Genomic DNA, 22,000 nt, shown 5'->3' on the forward strand with positions numbered 1-22,000 from the left:
TCTGGGAACAGGCTGACTGGTGCAGCTTTTTCCCTCTACCCTTGTCTCTGTACAGAAAGGAAGCGCCATTTGACCCGCTTGCTTTTCTGAAGCCGAAAGGACTGTACCTTTTTCTGTGAGGAAACCTGAGGTAAAATTATTTCTTCCCAGCAGCTGCTGTGGATACGAGGTCCCAGAGACCATCCCCAAATAATTCCTCACCCTTATAAGGCTCTCTATGTGCTTTTTAAGTCAGCATCACCTGTCCAGTGACAGGTCTCTAATACCCTCCTGACAGAATGGACATTACATTTATTTTGGATGCCAGCCGGCAAAATATCCCTCTGTGCATCCCCCATATATAAGACAACGTCTTTAATATGTTTTTATGTTTGCCAACTAGTATCCCTGTTTGACAGGGTCACCGACCACGCTGCAGCAGCACTATCTGCAGGTCTCAGTCTAGTACCTGAGTGTGTAAATACAGACTTCAGGATAGCCTCCTGTTTTTTTTTTTTTTTTTATCAACAGGTACCTATTAAAGTGGCCGTATCCTAAGACGGCAGTGCCACCTTTTTTGACAAACGTGTGAGCGCCTTATCCACCCTAGGGGATATCTCCCAGCGTAACTTATCCTCCTGGCGGGAAAGAGTACGCCATCAGTAACTTTTTATAAATTACCAGTTTCTTAACGGGGGAACCCACGCTTTTCACACACTTCATTTATTCATCTGATGGGGGAACAAAACACTGCCTGTTTTTTCTCCCCAAACCTAAAACCCATTTATAGAGGTTAAAGTCAGAAATGTATAACACATTTTTTATTGCCGGGATCAAGTCACGGATTGGATTGTGTATATGTCTCCACCTTGTCGACACTGGAGTCAGACTCCGTGTCGACATCTGTGTCTGCCATCTGAGAGAGCGGGCGTTTTTGAGCCCCTGATGGCCTTTGAGACGCCTGGGCAGGCGCGGGCTGCGAAGCCGGCTGTCCCACTGCTGTTACGTCATCCACCCTTTTATGTAAGGAGTTGACACTGTCGGTTAATACCTTTTACCTCTCTATCCACTCTGGTGTCGGCCCCACAGGGGGCGACATCACATATATCGGCCTCTGTTCCGTCACCATATAAGCCTCCTCATTCAACATGTCGACACAGCCATACCGACACACTGCAGACACACAGGGAATGCTCTAAACGAGGACAGGACCCACAAAAGCCCTTTGGGGGGACAGAGTGAGAGTATGCCAGCACACACCAGAGCGCTATATACTGCAGGGACTAACTGAGTTATGTCCCCTATAGCTTTATATCTATATATATAATGTATACTGCGCCTAAATTTAGTGCCCCCTCTCTCTTTTTTTAACCCTTGTAGACTGCAGGGGAGAGCCAGGGAGCTTCCCTCCAACGGAGCTGTGAGGGAAAATGGCGCCAGTGTGCTGAGGAGATAGGCTCCGCCCCTTTTTCGCGGCCTATTCTCCCGTTTTTTATGGACTTCTGGCAGGGGTATTTACCTCATATATAGCCCCTGGGGCTATATATTGAGGTATTTTTGCCAGCCAAGGTGTTTTTATTGCTGCCTCAGGGCGCCCCCCCCCAGCGCCCTGCACCCTCAGTGACCGGAGTATGAAGTGTGTGAGAGGAGCAATGGCGCACAGCTGCAGTGCTGTGCGCTACCTTGGTGAAGACTGAGTCTTCATGCCGCCGATTTTCCGGACCATCTTCTTGCTTCTGGCTCTGTAAGGGGGACGGCGGCGCGGCTCCGGGACCGAACATCAAGGCTGGGCCTGCGGTCGATCCCTCTGGAGCTAATGGTGTCCAGTAGCCTAAGAAGCCCAATCCGGCTGCAAGCAGGCGAGTTCGCTTCTTCTCCCCTTAGTCCCTCGCTGCAGTGAGCCTGTTGCCAGCAGGTCTCACTGAAAAGAACAAATTCTAAGACTATAACTTTCTAAGAGCTCAGGAGAGCCCCTAGTGTGCATCCAACCTCGGCCGGGCACGAAATCTAACTGAGGCTTGGAGGAGGGTCATAGTGGGAGGAGCCAGTGCACACCAGGTAGTCTAAGATCTTTCTAGAGTGCCCAGCCTCCTTCGGAGCCCGCTATTCCCCATGGTCCTTACGGAGTTCCCAGCATCCACTAGGACGTTAGAGAAAGACGTTTTAACGCCCCTGACGGTGTTTGAGACGCCTGGACAGGTACTAATTGGTTTGCCGGCCGTCTCATGTCGTCAACCGACCTTGCAGCGTGTTGACATTATCACGTAATTCCTTAAATAAGCCATCCATTCCGGTGTCGACTCCCTAGAGAGTGACATCACCATTACAGGCAATTGCTCCGCCTCCTCACCAACATCGTCCTCATACATGTCGACACACACGTACCGACACACAGCACACACACAGGGAATGCTCTGATAGAGGACAGGACCCCACTAACCCTTTGGAGAGACAGAGGGAGAGTTTGCCAGCACACACCAAAACGCTATAATTATACAGGGACAACCTTTATATAAATGTTTTTCCCTTATAGCATCTTAATATATATAATCATATCGCCAAATAAGTGCCCCCCCTCTCTGTTTTAACCCTGTTTCTGTAGTGCAGTGCAGGGGAGAGCCTGGGAGCCTTCCCACCAGCATTTCTGTGAGGGAAAATGGCGCTGTGTGCTGAGGAGAATAGGCCCCGCCCCCTTTTCGGCGGGCTTCTTCTCCCGTTTTTATGAGACCTGGCAGGGGTTAAATACATCCATATAGCCCCAGGGGCTATATGTGATGTATCTTTTAGCCAGTATAGGTATTTCATTGCTGCCCAGGGCGCCCCCCACAGCGCCCTGCACCCTCAGTGACCGCTGGTGTGAAGTGTGTGACAACAATGGCGCACAGCTGCAGTGCTGTGCGCTACCTCATGAAGACTGAAAAGTCTTCTGCCGCCGGTTTCTGGACCTCTTCACTTTTCGGCATCTGCAAGGGGGTCGGCGGCGCGGCTCCGGGACCGGACTCCATGGCTGGGCCTGTGTTCGATCCCTCTGGAGCTAATGGTGTCCAGTAGCCTAAGAAGCCAATCCATCCTGCACGCAGGTGTGTTCACTTCTTCTCCCCTAAGTCCCTCGTTGCAGTGAGCCTGTTGCCAGCAGGACTCACTGTAAAATAAAAAACCTAAAAACTTTTTCTAAGCAGCTCTTTAGGAGAGCCACCTAGATTGCACCCTGCTCGGACGGGCACAAAAACCTAACTGAGGCTTGGAGGAGGGTCATAGGGGGAGGAGCCAGTGCACACCACCTGATCCTAAAGCTTTATTTTTGTGCCCTGTCTCCTGCGGAGCCGCTAATCCCCATGGTCCTGACGGAGTCCCCAGCATCCACTAGGACGTCAGAGAAATAAGATTTTAAACCTACCAGTAAATTTTTCTCCTAGTCCGTAGAGGATGCTGGGGACTCCGTAAGGACCATGGAGTATAGACGGGCTCCGCAGAAGACATGGGCACTATAAAGAACTTTAGAATGGGTGTGCACTGGCTCCTCCCTCTATGCCCCTCCTCCAGACCTCAGTTAGAGAAACTGTGCCCAGAGGAGATGGACAATACGAGGAAAGGATTTTGTTAACCTAAGGGCAAGATTCATACCAGCCCACACCATATAACCTGGAATATACACAACCAGTTAACAGTATGAACAAAACAGTATCAGCTAAAGACTGATCTCAACTGTAACATAACCCTTATGTAAGCAACAACTATATACAAGCCTTGCAGAATTTGTCCGCACTGGACGGGCGCCCAGCATCCTCTACGGACTAGGAGAAAAAGATTTACCGGTAGGTTTAAAATCTTATTTTCTTACGTCCTAGAGGATGCTGGGGACTCCGTAAGGACCATGGGGATTATACCAAAGCTCCAAAACGGGCGGGAGAGTGCGGATGACTCTGCAGCACCGATTGAGCAAACATGAGGTCCTCATCAGCCAGGGTATCAAACTTGTAGAATTTTGCAAAAGTGTTTGAACCCGACCAAGTTGCCGGTCGGCAAAGCTGTAATGCCGAGACGCCCCGGGCAGCTGCCCAAGAAGAGCCCACCTTCCTAGTGGAATGGGCCCAATCCAGCCGTAGAATGAGCCTGCTGACTCGTGTTACAGATCCAGCAAGCAATAGAAGGAGCGCCAACCTTGTTGGCTGCATACAGGACAAACAGTGCCTCTGTTTTCCTAACCCGAGCCGTTCTGGCTACATAAATTTTCAACGCCCTGACCACATCAAGGGACTCGTAATCCAAGTCCCGCGTAGCCACAGGCACCACAATAGGTTGGGTTCATATGAAAAGAGGAAACCACCTTAGGCAAAAATTGAGGACGAGTCCGCAACTCAGCTCTGTCCACTTGGAAAATCAGATAGGGGCTTTTATGAGACAAAGCCGCCAACTCAGACACTCGCCTTGCCGATGCCAAGGCCAACAACATGACCACCTTCCAAGTGAGATACTTTAATTCCACGGATTGAAGAGGCTCAAACCAGGGAGATTTAAGGAATCGTAACACCACGTTAAGGTCCCATAGTGCCACTGGAGGCACAAATGGAGGCTGGATATGCAGCACTCCCTTCACAAAAGTCTGGACTTCTGGGAGAGAAGCCAATTACTTCTGAAAGAAAATGGATAGGGCCGAAATCTGAACCTTAATGGAGCCTCATTTTAGGCCCATATTCACCCCAGTCTGTAGGAAGTTGAGAAATCTTCCGGAGGAGCATTCTTGGTTTCACACCAAGAGACATACTTCTTCCAGATACGGTGATAATGTTTCGCTGTCACCTCCTTCCTAGCCTTTATCAGAGTAGGGATGACCTCGTCCGGAATGCCCTTCCCTGCTAGGATCTGGCGTTCAACCGCCATGCTGTCAAACGCAGCCGCGGTAAGTCTTGGAACAGACAGGGCACCTGTTGCAACAGGTCTTCTCTGAGAGGAAGCGGCCACGGATCTTCTGTGAGCATTTCCTGCAGATCCGGATACCAGGCCCTTCGAGGCCAATCTGGAACAATGAGATTGTCTGTACTCCTTTTCGTCTTATGATTCTCAATACATTTGAGATGAGAGGAAGAGGAGGGAACACATAGACCGACTGAAACACCCACGGTGTCACCAGGGCGTCCACTGCTACTGCCTGAGGGTCCCTTGACCTGGCACAATACCTCGGAAGCTTTTTGTTGAGGCGTGACGCCATCATGTCTATTTGAGGAAGTCCCCAAAGACTTGCTATTTCTGCAAAGACTTCTTGATGAAGACCCCACTCTCCTGGATGGAGATCGTGTCTGCTGAGGAAGTCTGCTTCCCAGTTGTCCACTCCCGGAATGAATACCGCTGACAGAGCGCTTACGTGATTTTCCGCCCAGCGCAGAATCCTGGAGGCTTCCGCCATTGCCACTAAGCTCCTTGTCCCGCCTTGGCTGTTTACATGAACCACGGCTGTGACGTTGTCTGATTGAATCAGAACCGGTAGGTCGCGAAGAAGATTCTCCGCTTGACGGAGGCAGTTGTATATGGCCCTCAATTCCAGTACGTTGATGTGTAGACAAGCCTCCTGGCTTGACCACAGTCCCTGGAAGTTTCTTCCCAGTGTGACTGCGCCCCATCCTCGGAGGCTCGCGTCTGTGGTCACCAGAACCCAGTCCTGAATGCCGAACCTGCGACCCTCTAGAAGGTGAGTACTCTGCAGCCACCACAAGAGAGATACCCTGGCCCTGGGGGACAGGCTGATCTTCTGATGAATATGTAGATGGGAACCGGACCACTTGTCCAGAAGGTCCCACTGAAAAGTCCTCGCATGGAACCTGCTGAAGGGAATGGCCTCGTAAGACGCCACCATCTTTCCCAGAACTCGAGTGCATTGATGTACCGACACCCTTTTCGGCTTCAACAGGTCCCTGACCAAGCTCTGGAGTTCCTGGGCCTTTTCCATCGGTAGAAAAACCCTTTTTTGTTTCGTGTCCAGAATCATGCCTAAGAAAAGCAATCGGGTCGTTGGAACCAACTGTGACTTTGGTAGATTGAGAATCCTGCCGTGCTGCTGCAACACCCTCAGGGAGAGTGACACGTTGTTCAGCTCCTGGGAACTAGCTGTAGCTGGCAGCTTTTTCCCTCTGCCCTTACCTCTGGCGAGAAAGGAAGATCCCCATCCTCTTTTGGATTTATGCGACCGAAAGGACTGCATCTGATAATGTGGCGTTTTCTTTGGCTGTGAGGAAACATAAGGTAAAAAAGCGGATTTACCTGCGGTAGCTGTGGAAACCAGGTCCGTGAGACCTTTCCCAAATAAGTCCTCACCCTTGTAAGGCAAAACCTCCATATGCCTCTTTGAATCGGCATCACCCGTCCATTGGCGGATCCACAGGGCTCGCCTAGCAGAAATCGCCATGGAGTTGGCTCTGGAAGCCAGTAGGCCAATGTCTCTCTGAGCATCTCTCATATATAGGACAGCATCCTTTATATGACCCAAGGTCAGTAAAATGGTATCTTTATCCAGGGTATCAATGTCAGCAGACAAGGTATCTGTCCATGCTGCTACAGCGCTACATACCCAAGCCGACGCTATCGCCGGTCTGAGCAAGGTACCAGTATGTGTATAAATTGACTTCAAGGTAGTCTCCTGCCTGCGATCAGCAGTATCCTTGAGGGCTGCGGTATCTTGCGACGGCAGCGCCACCTTTTTGGATAAGCTTGTTAACGCCTTGTCCACCCTGGGTGAGGATTCCCACCGTATCCTGACCTTAGCCGGGAAAGGATACGCCATAAGAATCCTTTTGGGAATCTGCAGTTTCTTGTCTGGAGTTTCCCAAGCCCTTTCAAACAACTCATTTAACTCATGGGAAGGAGGGAAAGTAACCTCCGGTTTCTTTTCTTTAAACATGTGGACGCTCGTGTCAGGTACAGAGGGGTCATCCGTGATATGCAACACATCTTTTATTGCAATAATCATATAATGAATACTTTTTGCCAACTTTGGCTGCAACCTCGCATCATCGTAGTCGACACTGTGACATAGTAAAAGGCAAGGATGGACTCCCTGCATTTTCCCTGGACTCCGGTTTGTCCAACCTTTTATGTAATAAATTCACATTTGCATTTAAAACATTCCACATATCCAACCAATCAGGTGTCGGCGTTGCCGACGGAGACAGCACATTCATTTGCTCCACCTCTGATCCTAGAAGAGCCTTCCGCTTCAGACATGCCGACACACGCGTACCGACACCCCCACACACTCCGGGAAATATCCAATCTGGAGACAGTCCCCCAATAAGGCCCTTTGGAGAGACAGAGAGAGAGAGTATGCCAGCACACACCCAGCACCAATGACCCTGGAAAACAATTTCCCAGACACACAGTGCTTTAATATTATTCAATATACCTTCACCGCCAAATTAAGTGCCCCCATCCCCCCTCTTTTTAAGCCCTCTGTCACCGTGTTCAGCAGGGGAGAGTCCGGGGAGCCAGCTTCTTTGCAGTGTGCTGTGGAGAAAATGGCGCTGGTCAGTGCTGTGGAATCAAGCTCCGCCCCCTCAGCGGCGGGCTTCGGTCCCGCTCAAAATCCAATACTGGCGGGGGATTTGTATATATATATATATATATATATATATATATATATATATATTGCCTCCGCAGCCCATATATACTAAAATGCCATCATAGAGGTTTTACATTGCTGCCCAGGACGCCCCCCCTGCGCCCTGCACCCATCCGTGCCTCAGTGTGTGTTGTGTGTGGGAGCAGTGAAGATCAGAAGTCTTCTGCCGCCTGTGATGTCTTCTTTCTTCTAATACTCACCCGGCTTCTATCTTCCGGCTCTGCAAGGAGGACGGCGGCGCGGCTCTGGTACGAACGGCGAGGGTGAGACCTGCGTTCCGATCCCTCTGGAGCCAATGGTGTCCAGTAGCCTAAGAAGCAGAGCCTATCACTTAAGTAGGTCTGCTTCTCTCTCCTCAGTCCCACGATGCAGAGAGCCTGTTGCCAGCAGGGCTCCCTGAAAATAAAAAAACCTAACAAAATTCTTTTAATCAAAGAAACTCAGGAGAGCTCCCCTGCAGTGCACCCAATCTCCTCTGGGCACAGTATCTAACGGAGGTCTGGAGGAGGGGCAAAGAGGGAGGAGCCAGTACACACCCATTCTAAAAGTTCTTTATAGTGCACATGTCTCCTGCGGAGCCCGTCTATACCCCATGGTCCTTACGGAGTCCCCAGCATCCTCTAGGACGTAAGAGAAATCTTTATTTTAAGCCTGCATGATACAGGTGTGAAAGGTCAATGTGCATATAGAACTTCCATATCACAGATGTTACCACCCTATCTGCAAATGTGCCCGATACGAACAATGGTTTGCAACAACTCTGTTTAGAAATAACACATGCCAATGTGGATGTGAAAAAGCTCTGACAGTTTAAACCAGGGCAAAAAAAAACATTATACAAAAGGCTGACTACACACTTAGAGGAACTTATGTGAAAGCGTGCTCAGACTGGGGTGTAAAGCCTACTAACCACACATCTTTGTATTTTCTAAAATGTACTTGGTAAAAAAAATATTTATGATTGCACCACTTTTCTTAAATGTGCTTTGTCATATTTCAAGATTATATATACACACACACACACACACACACACACACATATAATATATTTATTTATTTTTTATATATTTGCACCATCTCAAAAATAAGATTTTACTTACCGATAAATCTATTTCTCGTAGTCCGTAGTGGATGCTGGGGACTCCGTCAGGACCATGGGGATTAGCGGCTCCGCAGGAGACCGGGCACAAAACTAAAGCTTTAGGATCAGGTGGTGTGTACTGGCTCCTCAGCCTATGACCCTCCTCCAAGCCTCAGTTAGGATACTGTGCCCGGACGAGCGTACACAATAAGGAAGGATATTGAATCCCGGGTAAGACTCATACCAGCCACACCAATCACACCGTATAACTTGTGATCTGAACCCAGTTAACAGTATGACAAACGTAGGAGCCTCTGAACAGACGGCTCACAACAATAACAACCCGATTTTTTTTGTAACAACAACTATGTACAAGTATTGCAGACAATCCGCACTTGGGATGGGCGCCCAGCATCCACTACGGACTACGAGAAATAGATTTATCGGTAAGTAAAATCTTATTTTCTCTGACGTCCTAAGTGGATGCTGGGGACTCCGTCAGGACCATGGGGATTATACCAAAGCTCCCAAACGGGCGGGAGAGTGCGGATGACTCTGCAGCACCGAGTGAGAGAACTCCAGGTCCTCCTCAGCCAGGGTATCAAATTTGTAGAATTTTACAAACGTATTTGCTCCTGACCAAGTAGCAGCTCGGCAAAGTTGTAAAGCCGAGACCCCTCGGGCAGTCGCCCAAGATGAGCCCACCTTCCTTGTGGAATGGGCATTTATATATTTTGGCTGTGGCAGTCCTGCCACAGAATGTGCAAGCTGAATTGTACTACACATTCAACTAGCAATCGTCTGCTTAGAAGCAAGAGCACCCAGTTTTTTGGGTGCATACAGGATAACAGCAAGTCAGTTTTCCTGACTCCAGCCGTCCTGGAAATCTATATTTTCAGGGCCCTGACAACATCTAGCAACTTGGAGTCCTCCAAGTCTCTAGTAGCCGCAGGTACCACAATAAGCTGGTTCAGATGAAACGCTGACACCAACTTAGGGAGAAACTGGGGACGAGTCCGCAGCTCTGCCCTGTCCGAATGGACAATCAGATATGGGCTTTTGTGAGACAAAGCCGCCAATTCTGACACTCGCCTGGCCGAGGCCAGGGCCAACATCATGGTCACTTTCCATGTGAGATATTTCAAATCCACAGATTTGAGCGGTTTAAACCAACGTGATTTGAGGAATCCCAGGACTACGTTGAGATCCCACAGTGCCACTGGAGGCACAAAAGGGGGTTGTATATGCAGTACTCCCTTGTCAAATTTCTGGACTTCAGGAACTGAAGCCAATTCTTTCTGGAAGAAAATCGACAGGGCCGAAATTTGAACCTTAATGGACCCCAATTTGAGGCCCATAGACACTCCTGTTTGCAGGAAATGCAGGAATCGACCGAGTTGAAATTTCTTCGTGGGGCCTTCCTGGCCTCACACCACGCCACATATTTTCGCCACGTGGTGATAATGTTGTGCGGTCACCTCCTTCCTGGCTTTGACCAGGGTAGGAATGACCTCTTCCGGAATGCCTTTTTCCCTTAGGATCCGGCGTTCAACCGCCATGCCGTCAAACGCAGCCGCGGTAAGTCTTGGAACAGACATGGTACTTGCTGAAACAAGTCCCTTCTTATCGGCAGAGGCCCTGAGTCCTCTGTGAGCATCTCTTGAAGTTCCGGGTACCAAGTCCTTCTTGGCCCATCCGGAGCCACGAGTATAGTTCTTACTCCTCTACGTCTTATAATTCTCAGTACCTTTGGTATGAGAAGCAGAGGAGGGAACACATACACCGACTGGTACACCCCTGGTGTTACCAGAACGTCCACAGCTATTGCCTGAGGGTCTCTTGACCTGGCGCAATACCTGTCCAGTTTTTTGTTCAGGCGGGACGCCATCATGTCCACCTTTGGTCTTTCCCAACGGTGCACAATCATGTGGAAAAAACTTCTCGATGAAGTCCCCACTCTCCCGGGTGGAGGTCGTGCTGAGGAAGTCTGCTTCCCAGTTGTCCACTCCCGGAATGAAAACTGCTGACAGTGCTATCACATGATTTTCCGCCCAGCGAAGAATCCTTGCAGTTTCTGCCATTGTCCTCCTGCTTCTTGTGCCGCCCTGTCTGTTTACGTGGGCGACTGCCGTGATGTTGTCCCACTGGATCAATACCGGCTGACCTTGAAGCATAGGTCTTGCTAAGCTTAGAACATTGTAAATTGCTCTTAGCTCCAGTATATTTATGCGGAGAGAAGTCCCCAGACTTGATCACACTCCCTGGAAATTTTTTCCCTGTGTGACTGCTCCCCAGCCTTTCAAGCTGGAATCCGTGGTCACCAGGACCCAGTCCTGAATGCATAACTGTGGCCCTTTAGTAGATGAGCACTCTGCAGCCACCACAGAAGAGACACCCTTGTCCTTGGAGACAGGGTTATCCGCTGATGCATCTGAAGATGCGATCCGGACCATTTGTCCAGCAGATTCCACTGAAAAGTTCTTGCGTGAAATCTGCCGAATGGAATCGCTTCGTAAGAAGCCACCATTTTTCCCAGGACCCTTGTGCAATGATGCACTGACACTTTTCCTGGTTTTTGGAGGTTCCTGACTAGCTCGGATAACTCCCTGGCTTTCTCCTCCGGGAGAAACACCTTTTTCTGGACTGTGTCCAGAATCATCCCTAGGGACAGCAGACGTGTCGTCGGAGACAGCTGCGATTTTGGAATATTTAGAATCCACCCGTGCTGTCGTAGAACTACTTGAGATAGTGCTACTCAGACCTCCAACTGTTCTCTGGACCTTGCCCTTATTAGGAGATCGTCCAAGTAAGGGATAATTAAGACGCCTTTTCTTTGAAGAAGAATCATCATTTCGGCCATTACCTTGGTAAAGACCCGGGTTGCCGTGGACAATCCAAACGGCAGCGTCTGAAACTGATAGTGACAGTTTTGTACCACGAACCTGAGGTACCCTTTGTGAGAAGGGCAAATTTGGACATGGAGGTAAGCATCCTTGATGTCCAGGGACACCATATAGTCCCCTTCTTCCTGGTTCGCTATCACTGCTCTGAGTGACTCCATTTAGAATAGGTCTCACCGAGCCGTCTGGCTTCAGTACCACAATATAGTGTGGAATAATACCCCTTTACTTGTTGTAGGAGGGGTACTTTGATTATCACCTGCTGGGAATACAGCTTGTGAATTGTTTCCAATACTGCCTCCCTGTCGGAGGTAGACGTTGGTAAAGCAAACTTCAGGAACCTGCGAGGGGGAGACGTCTCGAATTTCCAATCTGTACCCCTGGGATACTACTTGTAGGATCCAGGGGTCCACTTGCGAGTGAGCCCACTGCGTGCTGAAACTCTTGAGACGACCCCCCACCGCACCTGTTTTTACGGCCCCAGCGTCATGCTGAGGACTTGGCAGAAGCGGTGGAAGGCTTCTGTTCCTGGGAATGGGCTGCCTGCTGCAGTCTTCTTCCCTTACCTCTATCCCTGGGCAGATATTATGGGGACGAAAGGACTGAGGCTGAAAAGACTATGTCTTTTTCTGCTGAGATGTGACTTGGGGTAAAACAAGGTGGACTTTCTAAAAAGACAGCGGTACCACCTCCGATCCTTGCTAGTAAACTGGCTGCTGGAATTTTTGGGTGACTCCACCAATCACAAAATAACAATCAAAAAGAAGGGGAAAGAATTCCTGCGCACTAGAAAGGGTATATAGCACACTTTTTTAGGGTGTTGAAAACACCATAAAACAATTTTTTTGATGATTATATGTGAGATCCTTTCTTTATCCACAAAAGATCTTCACATTAATATATATACCATACGTATTATTTCTCACAAAAGAATATATACCATACGTCTTATTTCTCGCAAAAGAAATAAAACAAAAGAGGAAAGTCTCGTAATAAGTTCATAAAATGTATAAAATCCGGTCAAAGTCCAAAAAGAAAAAACAATCTGTTGCTTATCTGGTATCCTCCTTATTGTTTGTAGTAAGTCGTTCCCACCGTATATGATTCCTTGTCTGGCTCCTCAATGTAGGTGCATGCAAAACAAATAATGGGGAATCATGGTGCAGACTTCTACAAATTTATTCAAAGAAACAATGTTTTACAATTAAAATGCGTACCAAAAAAGACCTTCCAGGAAGGCACAGTAAAAAGCAAGTAAGGGTATTTGTTAAGCTCCCCCCTACAGAGCTGTACCTTCACCAGGTCCTAGGCAGCAAGGGCACCAACGCGTTTCTACCAAGCAGGTCTTTGTCAAGGACACCTTGACAAAGACCTGCTTGGTTGAAACGCGTTGGTGCCCTTGCTGCCTAGGACCTGGTGAAGGTACAGCTCTATAGGGGGGAGCTTAACAAATACCCTTACTTGCTTTTTACTGTGCCTTCCTGGAAGGTCTTTTTTGGTACGCATTTTAATTGTAAAACATTGTTTCTTTGAATAAATTTGTAGAAGTCTGCACCATGATTCCCCATTATTTGTTTTGCATGCACCTACATTGAGGAGCCAGACAAGGAATCATATACGGTGGGAACAACTTACTACAAACAATAAGGAGGATACCAGATAAGCAACAGATTGTTTTTTCTTTTTGGACTTTGACCGGATTTTATACATTTTATGAACTTATTACGAGACTTTCCTCTTTTGTTTTATTTCTTTTGCGAGAAATAAGACGTATGGTATATATTCTTTTGTGAGAAATAATACGTATGGTATATATATTAATGTGAAGATCTTTTGTGGATAAAGAAAGGATCTCACATATAATCATCAAAAAAATTGTTTTATGGTGTTTTCAACACCCTAAAAAAGTGTGCTATATACCCTTTCTAGTGCGCAGGAATTCTTTCCCCTTCTTTTTGAAGGTGGATTTTCTAGCTGTTGCCGTGGCCACCAGGTCCGATGGACCGACCCCAAATAACTCCTCCCCTTTATACGGCAATACTTCCATGTGCCGTTTGGAATCTGCATCACCTGACCACTGTCGTGTCCATAAACATCGTCTGGCAGATATGGACATCGCACTTACTCTTGATGCCAGAGTTTCGCATATATAGAAATGCATCTTTTAAATGCTCTATAGTCAATAAAATACTGTCCCTGTCAAGGGTATCAATATTTCCAGTCAGGGAATCCGACCAAGCCACCCCAGCGCTGCCCATCCAGGCTGAGGCGATCGCTGGTCGCAGTATAACACCAGTATTTGTGTATATACTTTTAGGATATTTTCCAACCTCCTATCAGTTGGCTCCTTGAGGGCGTCCGTATCTGGAGACGGTAACGCCACTTGTTTTTATAAGCGTGTGAGCGCCTTATCCACCCTAAGGTGTGTTTCCCAACGCGCCATAACTTCTGGCGGGAAAGGGTATACCGCCAATAATTTTCTATCGGGGGAAACCCACGCATCATCACACACTTCATTTAATTTATCCGATTCAGGAAAAACCACATGTAGTTTTTTCACACTCCACATAATACCCTTTTTTGTGGTACTTGTAGTATCAGAAATATGTAACATCTCCTTCATTGCCCTTAACAAGTAACGTGTGGCCCTAAAGGAAAATACGTTTGTTTCTTCACCGTCGACACTGGAGTCAGTGTCCGTGTCTGAGGTAAAAAGGACGTTTTAACGCCCCTGACGGTGTTTTAGACGCCTGTACAGGTACTAATTGGTTTGCCGGCCGTCTCTTGTCGTCAACCGACCTTGCAGCGTGTTGACATTATCACGTAATTCCTTAAATAAGCCATCCATTCCGGTGTCGACTCCCTAGAGAGTGACATCACCATTACCGGCAATTGCTCCGCCTCCTCACCAACATCATCCTCATACATGTCGACACACAAGTACCGACACACAGCACACACACAGGGAATGCTCTGATAGAGGACAGGACCCCACTAGCCCTTTGGGGAGACAGAGGGAGAGTTTGCCAGCACACACCAAAAACGCTATATTATACAGGGACAACCTTTATATAAGTGTTTTTCCCTTATAGCATTTTAATATATATATACATATCGCCAAATAAGTGCCCCCCCTCTCTGTTTTAACCCTGTTTCTGTAGTGCAGTGCAGGGGAGAGCCTGGGAGCCTTCCCACCAGCATTTCTGTGAGGGAAAATGGCGCTGTGTGCTGAGGAGAATAGGCCCCGCCCCCTTTTCGGCGGGCTTCTTCTCCCGTTTTTCTGAGACCTGGCAGGGGTTAAATACATCCATATAGCCTCCAGGGGCTATATGTGATGTATTTTTAGCCAGAATAAGGTATTATACATTGCTGCCCAGGGCGCCCCCAGCAACGCCCTGCACCCTCCGTGACCGTTGGTGTGAAGTGTGTGACAACAATGGCGCACAGCTGCAGTGCTGTGCGCTACCTTCATGAAGACTGAAAAGCCTTCTGCCGCCGGTTTCTGGACCTTCAATCTTCAGCATCTGCAAGGGGGGTCGGCGGCGCGGCTCCGGGACGAACCCCAGGGTGAGACCTGTGTTCCGACTCCCTCTGGAGCTAATGGTGTCCAGTAGCCTAAGAAGCCAATCCATCCTGCACGCAGGTGAGTTGAACTTCTCTCCCCTAAGTCCCTCGATGCAGTGAGCCTGTTGCCAGCAGGACTCACTGAAAATAAGAAACCTAAAAACTTTTTCTAAGCAGCTCCTTAAGAGAGCCACCTAGATTGCACCCTGCTCGGACGGGCACAAAAACCTAACTGAGGCTTGGAGGAGGGTCATAGGGGGAGGAGCCAGTACACACCACCTGATCCTAAAGCTTTAGTTTTGTGCCCTGTCTCCTGCGGAGCCGCTAATCCCCATGGTCCTGACGGAGTCCCCAGCATCCACTTAGGACGTCAGAGAAAAATGTAGAGAGACCCATAACACATTTAGGAAACGTTATGTGTTAATGTTTACACTTCATAAAGACATTTCTCCTCCAAATATTATTGGACACAGATGGGAGTGTGAATCACAGCTACATACAGTACTATCTCGCTATAGAAACCATGGAATTAAATTATTCAAATGGCTCAAGACCATATTGATTGAACATTTAGCCCAGGACTGGGCAATACGTGGCCCTCCAGCTGTTGTACTACACATCCCAGCATGCCCAAACAGCAAAACTATGGCAGGGTATGCAGAGATGTGGAGGGCCGCTTATTGCCCACCCCCTGATTTAGCCAATGTCCACAACTGCAGAATGGGTAGAGTTACTCTGCTGCATGGTGAACAAAACCGGTTTTCTGTGCATCTCACACAGAATATGCTCACTTACATTATTACTATAGCGAGCTGATATTCAGAACTAATAGTGCATACAATGTTAGGATTGGCATTCTGTTACTGGACTTGTAGAAATAGCTTTAAGTTCTTACCCGTATCAGTTTCTTTGGCACTTCAATCTGCCTCATCGTTTGTGATGCCTCTGCTATACTCCTTTGTCTTGCCATAGTGCTTGTCCTTTGGAAAGATATACGTGAGCTTCAACCATTACCATGTTTTTCAGTTGCCAAAATATTTATATAACAAAAAACAAAAGTCAAACCGCCTAATACAGAAACTCACCTCCTTTTTTTGGCTGATCTGGTTCGAAGCTCTTCAAGTTGGTCTTCCTCATTACCTATCTGAGGCAGACTTGGAACCCTGGAGATGGATGGTTGAGAATACATGGGTGTTTTCCCTTCATGTGTAAGGCAGTCATCTCCATCTGTAGGTAGCACCAATGCCAGTTCCTTAGGGATCTGAGTCCCAAGGCTAAAATAGATGTCCGCAAGTATTCTGGGAATGCTTCCGATATACCTGTAAAGGTGAACACAATATATAAAAATATGTTTAAGATAGGAGGCAGCAGTGAATGCTAATTTCACTACATACTATTGCTTGCTTAAAGTAATTACTGAATGGTGGGTACAATTGGATTCATTTAAATTAGAAAATAAGAAAAGGTGCCTGAAATCAAACCACATGCAACGATATATGCCCCCCCACACAGATCTGCAGTCTGCTCATTCACATAAACGCAATCTGCCACTTACCACTATGATGCAACTTCCCTATACTGCTGAAAGTCATGTAATAAGGCGCAAGTGTTGCAGGCCCTGTGACTTAATGCAATTTGTTGTGCATCTTATAAGAGCAGCACCAAATTTAGAATAAATCAAAGAACAACGAGACATACTCCACCAGGACTTCTGCCAGAAAGGCTGTTAAGAAAGTGGGATCTTCTGTCAGAGAAATAATTCGTAGCATATCGGTTATCTGTAAAAGAATCGCAACGTCCATATTAGGAATGCACAATTGTCGTTTGAAAGAACAAAAGGACACACTTCACAAGTGAAACCATTTGCACACAAGGGTTTATGTGCAAGACACAAAACTTAAATAACAGGTAATGAAAACACACGATCCAGACATGGCATATACATTATTCACTGCTCTGTTACCTCTTCAACAACTTGTTCCATTTCATCTTCATTACTTTGTATTGACTTACACTGCATACACATTTCCAGTCTTATCAAAGCTTGAAGCTGGCATCTGGAACAACACATTTGATTAATAGTAAAAATTAGCTTAATTGTACAAGGAATGTAGAGGAACACAAAAGATACTTACTCTCTGAGTTTAGCCACTTTGTTGGGGTTTTGGCCATAAAGTTGCCGGATTACTTTACTGGTCTTCAGCAGACATCTGATTTTGCCCATGCAGCCAGCCTATAAATAACAGCAGAACGTCACAATCTGCCGAAGCAGCCAGATGACAATGTAAAGAGAAAAGGCAACATTTACCTCTACTTCCTCACTACTGACGGACTTCAAGTAGGATTTAATGGTGGTTAATACATTCCTGACACATGACAGCAAGGAATTCTCTTCTCCAGATACTGCTCTATTATAGTCTTCTACTAAAAAGGAGATCAACTCCTCTTCAGACTTGAAACCTATAAAATAGATCACACATGTTATAGTATAACTAATCAATATATAAAATATAAAAAAGTTGGTTCAAAGAAGAACTATTCCTTTCACCATTTAGAGTTTGCAGTATTTCCCCAAACTGATGACTTTCACAGGATTATCCTCTATACGACAAATAATATTTGCATGTATGTTAACATGACTGTCAGAAGCAGTTGTGTACAAATGCCTGTATTAAGTGGAACTCAAATTATACCCTGCAATGGAATGCAAGTACAGTAATACAGGGATCCTACTGTGTTTAAGAGGCTGACAAAGCACTACGATCACCAAAGAGATTTGTTAGAAACACCTGGAGCCAAATGTAATACAGTGAGAGTTTCAGAAAGTGAGAAATTTGGTAAGGTTTTTCAGTTGTTTTTTTTTTTTAAAGTGGCAATCATTTACACTGCAAAACACAGGTTGATCTTGCTGTGTAAATGATGGCCACTTTAAAAAAAAAACTGCAAAACCTTACCAACTCCCTCACTTTTGGAAACTCTTACTCTATTACATTTGGCCCCATGTCTTGCCTTTATTAAAGACCGAGCAGGCACATTTTGAAAATCACTGCTAGCCGAAATGTTACCTTAAACTAAACGCTTATAAATGCATAGAAAATCTATATAACCAAAAGGAATAGGTCTCATTACTTTGCACTACAGGTGACGGCACCAATGCTCATTAAGAGGCAAACCCTACTTCACCCTGAGAAAGGAGACTACAACGAATCATAGAACTTCAGACTTTCCACCTCCGCCACTAACAACTTGTACGGGCTGACCCCTAGCCAGCACACGTATAAAATAAAGATGCCCAAATGTTTCTCAATTTAATTACAAATACTCATTTGTTTAAACCTTGCAGATAGAATTTAGACAAACATACTGTATGCTGTCCACAAATTAGATCATTCAGCCCGATTGCCAAACAACTAGATATAGCCAGAGTGGTCACTGATGTGGAGTCAACCAACACAGATTCAAAATCACTAAAATAAATTGCTAGTGGCCAGCTGTACAGGTGAGTGCAGCGTTATAAACTGTACTTGTGCACCCGAATCTGATCACGGCACAAACGCTGAAAGCCTGCTCACCCATCTGCTTCTTTGCCTTCACTTCAGGCTTGTCAGAAGTTCTCCTCTTTGCCTGAGAGTTCTTATCTGCAGGGGCAGCTACTACACCCTCTGGTTGTGACTTCTGAGCCTTTAAATTTAACCTAGCGACATTTAACATCTGCAAAGCACGAGGCATGGTTTTCATCTTCTGCCTCATAGGAGTACGAGGAAGACCTGAAATATAAACAAATAAACATACATAAATTTAAAAAAAAAACACATTGAAGGCACACAAAAAAATAAAAAAAAATAAAGCTAACTTTTTTTTTTACATTGAGCAGTATAAAGAAGTAATTATTTTTTAAAAAAGCTTTTCCGGGTTGAAGCTTAAAATTCCAAATTTTGTAAAATAAAATGGAGTATTGGAATACCTTACTTAAAAATAAGAATTTACTTACCGATAATTCTATTTCTCGTAGTCCGTAGTGGATGCTGGGGACTCCGTAAGGACCATGGGGAATAGCGGCTCCGCAGGAGACTGGGCACAAAAGTAAAGCTTTAGAACTACCTGGTGTGCACTGGCTCCTCCCCCTATGACCCTCCTCCAAGCCTCAGTTAGGATACTGTGCCCGGACGAGCGTACACAATAAGGAAGGATTTTGAATCCCGGGTAAGACTCATACCAGCCACACCAATCACACCGTATAACTCGTGATCTAAACCCAGTTAACAGCATGATAACAGAGGAGCCTCTAGAAAAGATGGCTCACTACAGCAATAACCCGATTTTTTGGTAACAATAACTATGTACCAGTATTGCAGACAATCCGCACTTGGGATGGGCGCCCAGCATCCACTACGGACTACGAGAAATAGAATTATCGGTAAGTAAATTCTTATTTTCTCTAACGTCCTAAGTGGATGCTGGGGACTCCGTAAGGACCATGGGGATTATACCAAAGCTCCCAAACGGGCGGGAGAGTGCGGATGACTCTGCAGCACCAAATGAGAGAACTCCAGGTCCACCTCAGCCAGGGTATCAATTTTGTAGAATTTTACAAACGTATTTGCTCCTGACCAAGTAGCTGCTCGGCAAAGTTGTAAAGCCGAGACCCCTCGGGCAGCCGCCCAAGATGAGCCCACCTTCCTTGTGGAGTGGGCATTTACAGATTTTTGGCTGTGGCAGGCATGCCACAGAATGTGCAAGCTGAATTGTACTACAAATCCAACGAGCAATAGTCTGCTTAGAAGCAGGAGCACCCAGCTTGTTGGGTGCATACAGGATAAACAGCGAGTCAGATTTTCTGACTCCAGCCGTCCTGGAAACATATATTTTCAGGGCCCTGACAACGTCTAGCAACTTGGAGTCCTCCAAGTCCCTAGTAGCCGCAGGCACCACAATAGGTTGGTTCAGGTGAAACGCTGAAACCACCTTAGGGAGAAACTGAGGACGAGTCCTCAATTCCGCCCTGTCCGAATAGAAAATCAGATAAGGGCTTTTACAGGATAAAGCCGCCAATTCTGACACGCGCCTGGCCCAGGCCAGGGCCAACAGCATGACCACTTTCCATGTGAGATATTTTAACTCCACAGATTTAAGTGGTTCAAACCAATGTGACTTTTGGAACCCAAAAACTACATTGAGATCCCAAAGTGCCACTGGAGGCACAAAAGGAGGCTGTATATGCAGTACCCCTTTTACAAACGTCTGAACTTCAGGGACTGAAGCTAGTTCTTTTTGGAAGAAAATTGACAGGGCCGAAATTTGAACCTTAATGGACCCCAATTTCAGGCCCATAGACACTCCTGTTTGCAGGAAATGTAGGAATCGACCCAGTTGAATTTCCTCCGTCGGGCCTTACTGGCCTCGCACCACGCAACATATTTTCGCCAAATGCGGTGATAATGTTTTGCGGTTACATCCTTCCTGGCTTTGATCAGGATAGGGATGACTTCATCCGGAATGCCTTTTTTCCTTCAGGATCCGGCGTTCAACCGCCATGCCGTCAAACGCAGCCGCGGTAAGTCTTGGAACAGACAGGGTCCTTGCTGGAGCAGGTCCCTTCTTAGAGGTATAGGCCACGGATCCTCCGTGAGCATCTCTTGAAGTTCCGGTTACCCAGTCCTTCTTGGCCAATCCGGAGCCACGAATATAGTGCTTACTCCTCTCCATCTTATCAATCTCAGTACCTTGGGTATGAGAGGCAGAGGAGGGAACACATACACTGACTGGTACACCCACGGTGTTACCAGAGCGTCTACAGCTATTGCCTGAGGGTCCCTTGACCTGGCGCAATACCTGTCGAGTTTTTCCCAACGGTTTATAATCATGTGGAAGACTTCTGGGTGAAGTCTCCACTCTCCCGGGTGGAGGTCGTGTCTGCTGAGGAAGTCTGCTTCCCAGTTGTCCACTCCCGGAATGAATACTGCTGACAGTGCTATCACATGATTTTCCGCCCAGCGAAGAATCCTTGCAGCTTCTGCCATTGCCCTCCTGCTTCTTGTGCCACCCTGTCTGTTTACGTGGGTGACTGCCGTGATGTTGTCCGACTGGATCAACACCGGCTGACCTTGAAGCAGAGGTCTTGCTAAGCTTAGAGCATTGTAAATGGCCCTTAGCTTCAGGATATTTATGTGAAGTGATGTCTCCAGGCTTGACCATAAGCCCTGGAAATTCCTTCCCTGTGTGACTGCTCCCCAGCCTCGCAGGCTGGCATCCGTGGTCACCAGGACCCAGTCCTGAATGCCGAATCTGCGGCCCTCTAGAAGATGAGCACTCTGCAACCACCACAGGAGGGACACCCTTGTCCTTGGTGACAGGGTTATCCGCTGATGCATCTGAAGATGCGACCCGGACCATTTGTCCAGCAGGTCCCACTGGAAAGTTCTTGCGTGGAATCTGCCGAATGGGATTGCTTCGTAGGAAGCCACCATTTTACCCAGAACCCTTGTGCATTGATGCACTGAGAGTTGGCTCGGTTTTAGGAGGTTCCTGACTAGCTCGGATAACTCCCTGGCTTTCTCCTCCGGGAGAAACACCTTTTTCTGGACTGTGTCCAGGATCATCCCTAGGAACAGAAGACGAGTCGTCGGAACCAGCTGCGATTTTGGAATATTGAGAATCCAATCGTGCTGCCGCAACACTACCTGAGATAGTGCTACACCGACCTCCAACTGTTCCCTGGATCTTACCCTTATCAGGGAATCGTCCAAGTAAGGGATAACTAAAATTCCCTTCCTTCGAAGGAATATCATCATTTCGGCCATTACCTTGGTAAAGACCCGGGGTGCCGTGGACCATCCATACGGCAGCGTCTGAACTGATAGTGACAGT

General features: G+C 47.1%; 1 protein-coding gene across 2 annotated transcripts in view; it reads right to left on the reverse strand.

Moving 5' to 3' along the window:
• Positions 1 to 22,000, reverse strand: part of TICRR (TOPBP1 interacting checkpoint and replication regulator) — a 143,708-nt gene that overhangs the window by 40,063 nt on the left and 81,645 nt on the right. The window contains exons 7-13 of one of the 2 annotated variants that reach the window (XM_063925784.1): positions 18,706 to 18,900; positions 17,442 to 17,593; positions 17,269 to 17,366; positions 17,097 to 17,190; positions 16,832 to 16,911; positions 16,219 to 16,452; positions 16,029 to 16,113 (exon numbers count right to left, since the gene is read on the reverse strand). In XM_063925784.1, coding sequence (XP_063781854.1) covers positions 16,029 to 16,113; positions 16,219 to 16,452; positions 16,832 to 16,911; positions 17,097 to 17,190; positions 17,269 to 17,366; positions 17,442 to 17,593; positions 18,706 to 18,900 — 938 coding nt within the window. Of the gene's footprint in view, positions 1 to 16,028; positions 16,135 to 16,218; positions 16,453 to 16,831; positions 16,912 to 17,096; positions 17,191 to 17,268; positions 17,367 to 17,441; positions 17,594 to 18,705; positions 18,901 to 22,000 lie in introns of both variants that reach the window. The other variant, XM_063925783.1, reaches the window with a different exon arrangement.

The sequence above is a fragment of the Pseudophryne corroboree genome, chromosome 6 (genome assembly GCF_028390025.1).
Source record: "Pseudophryne corroboree isolate aPseCor3 chromosome 6, aPseCor3.hap2, whole genome shotgun sequence".
Taxonomy (NCBI): domain Eukaryota; kingdom Metazoa; phylum Chordata; class Amphibia; order Anura; family Myobatrachidae; genus Pseudophryne; species Pseudophryne corroboree.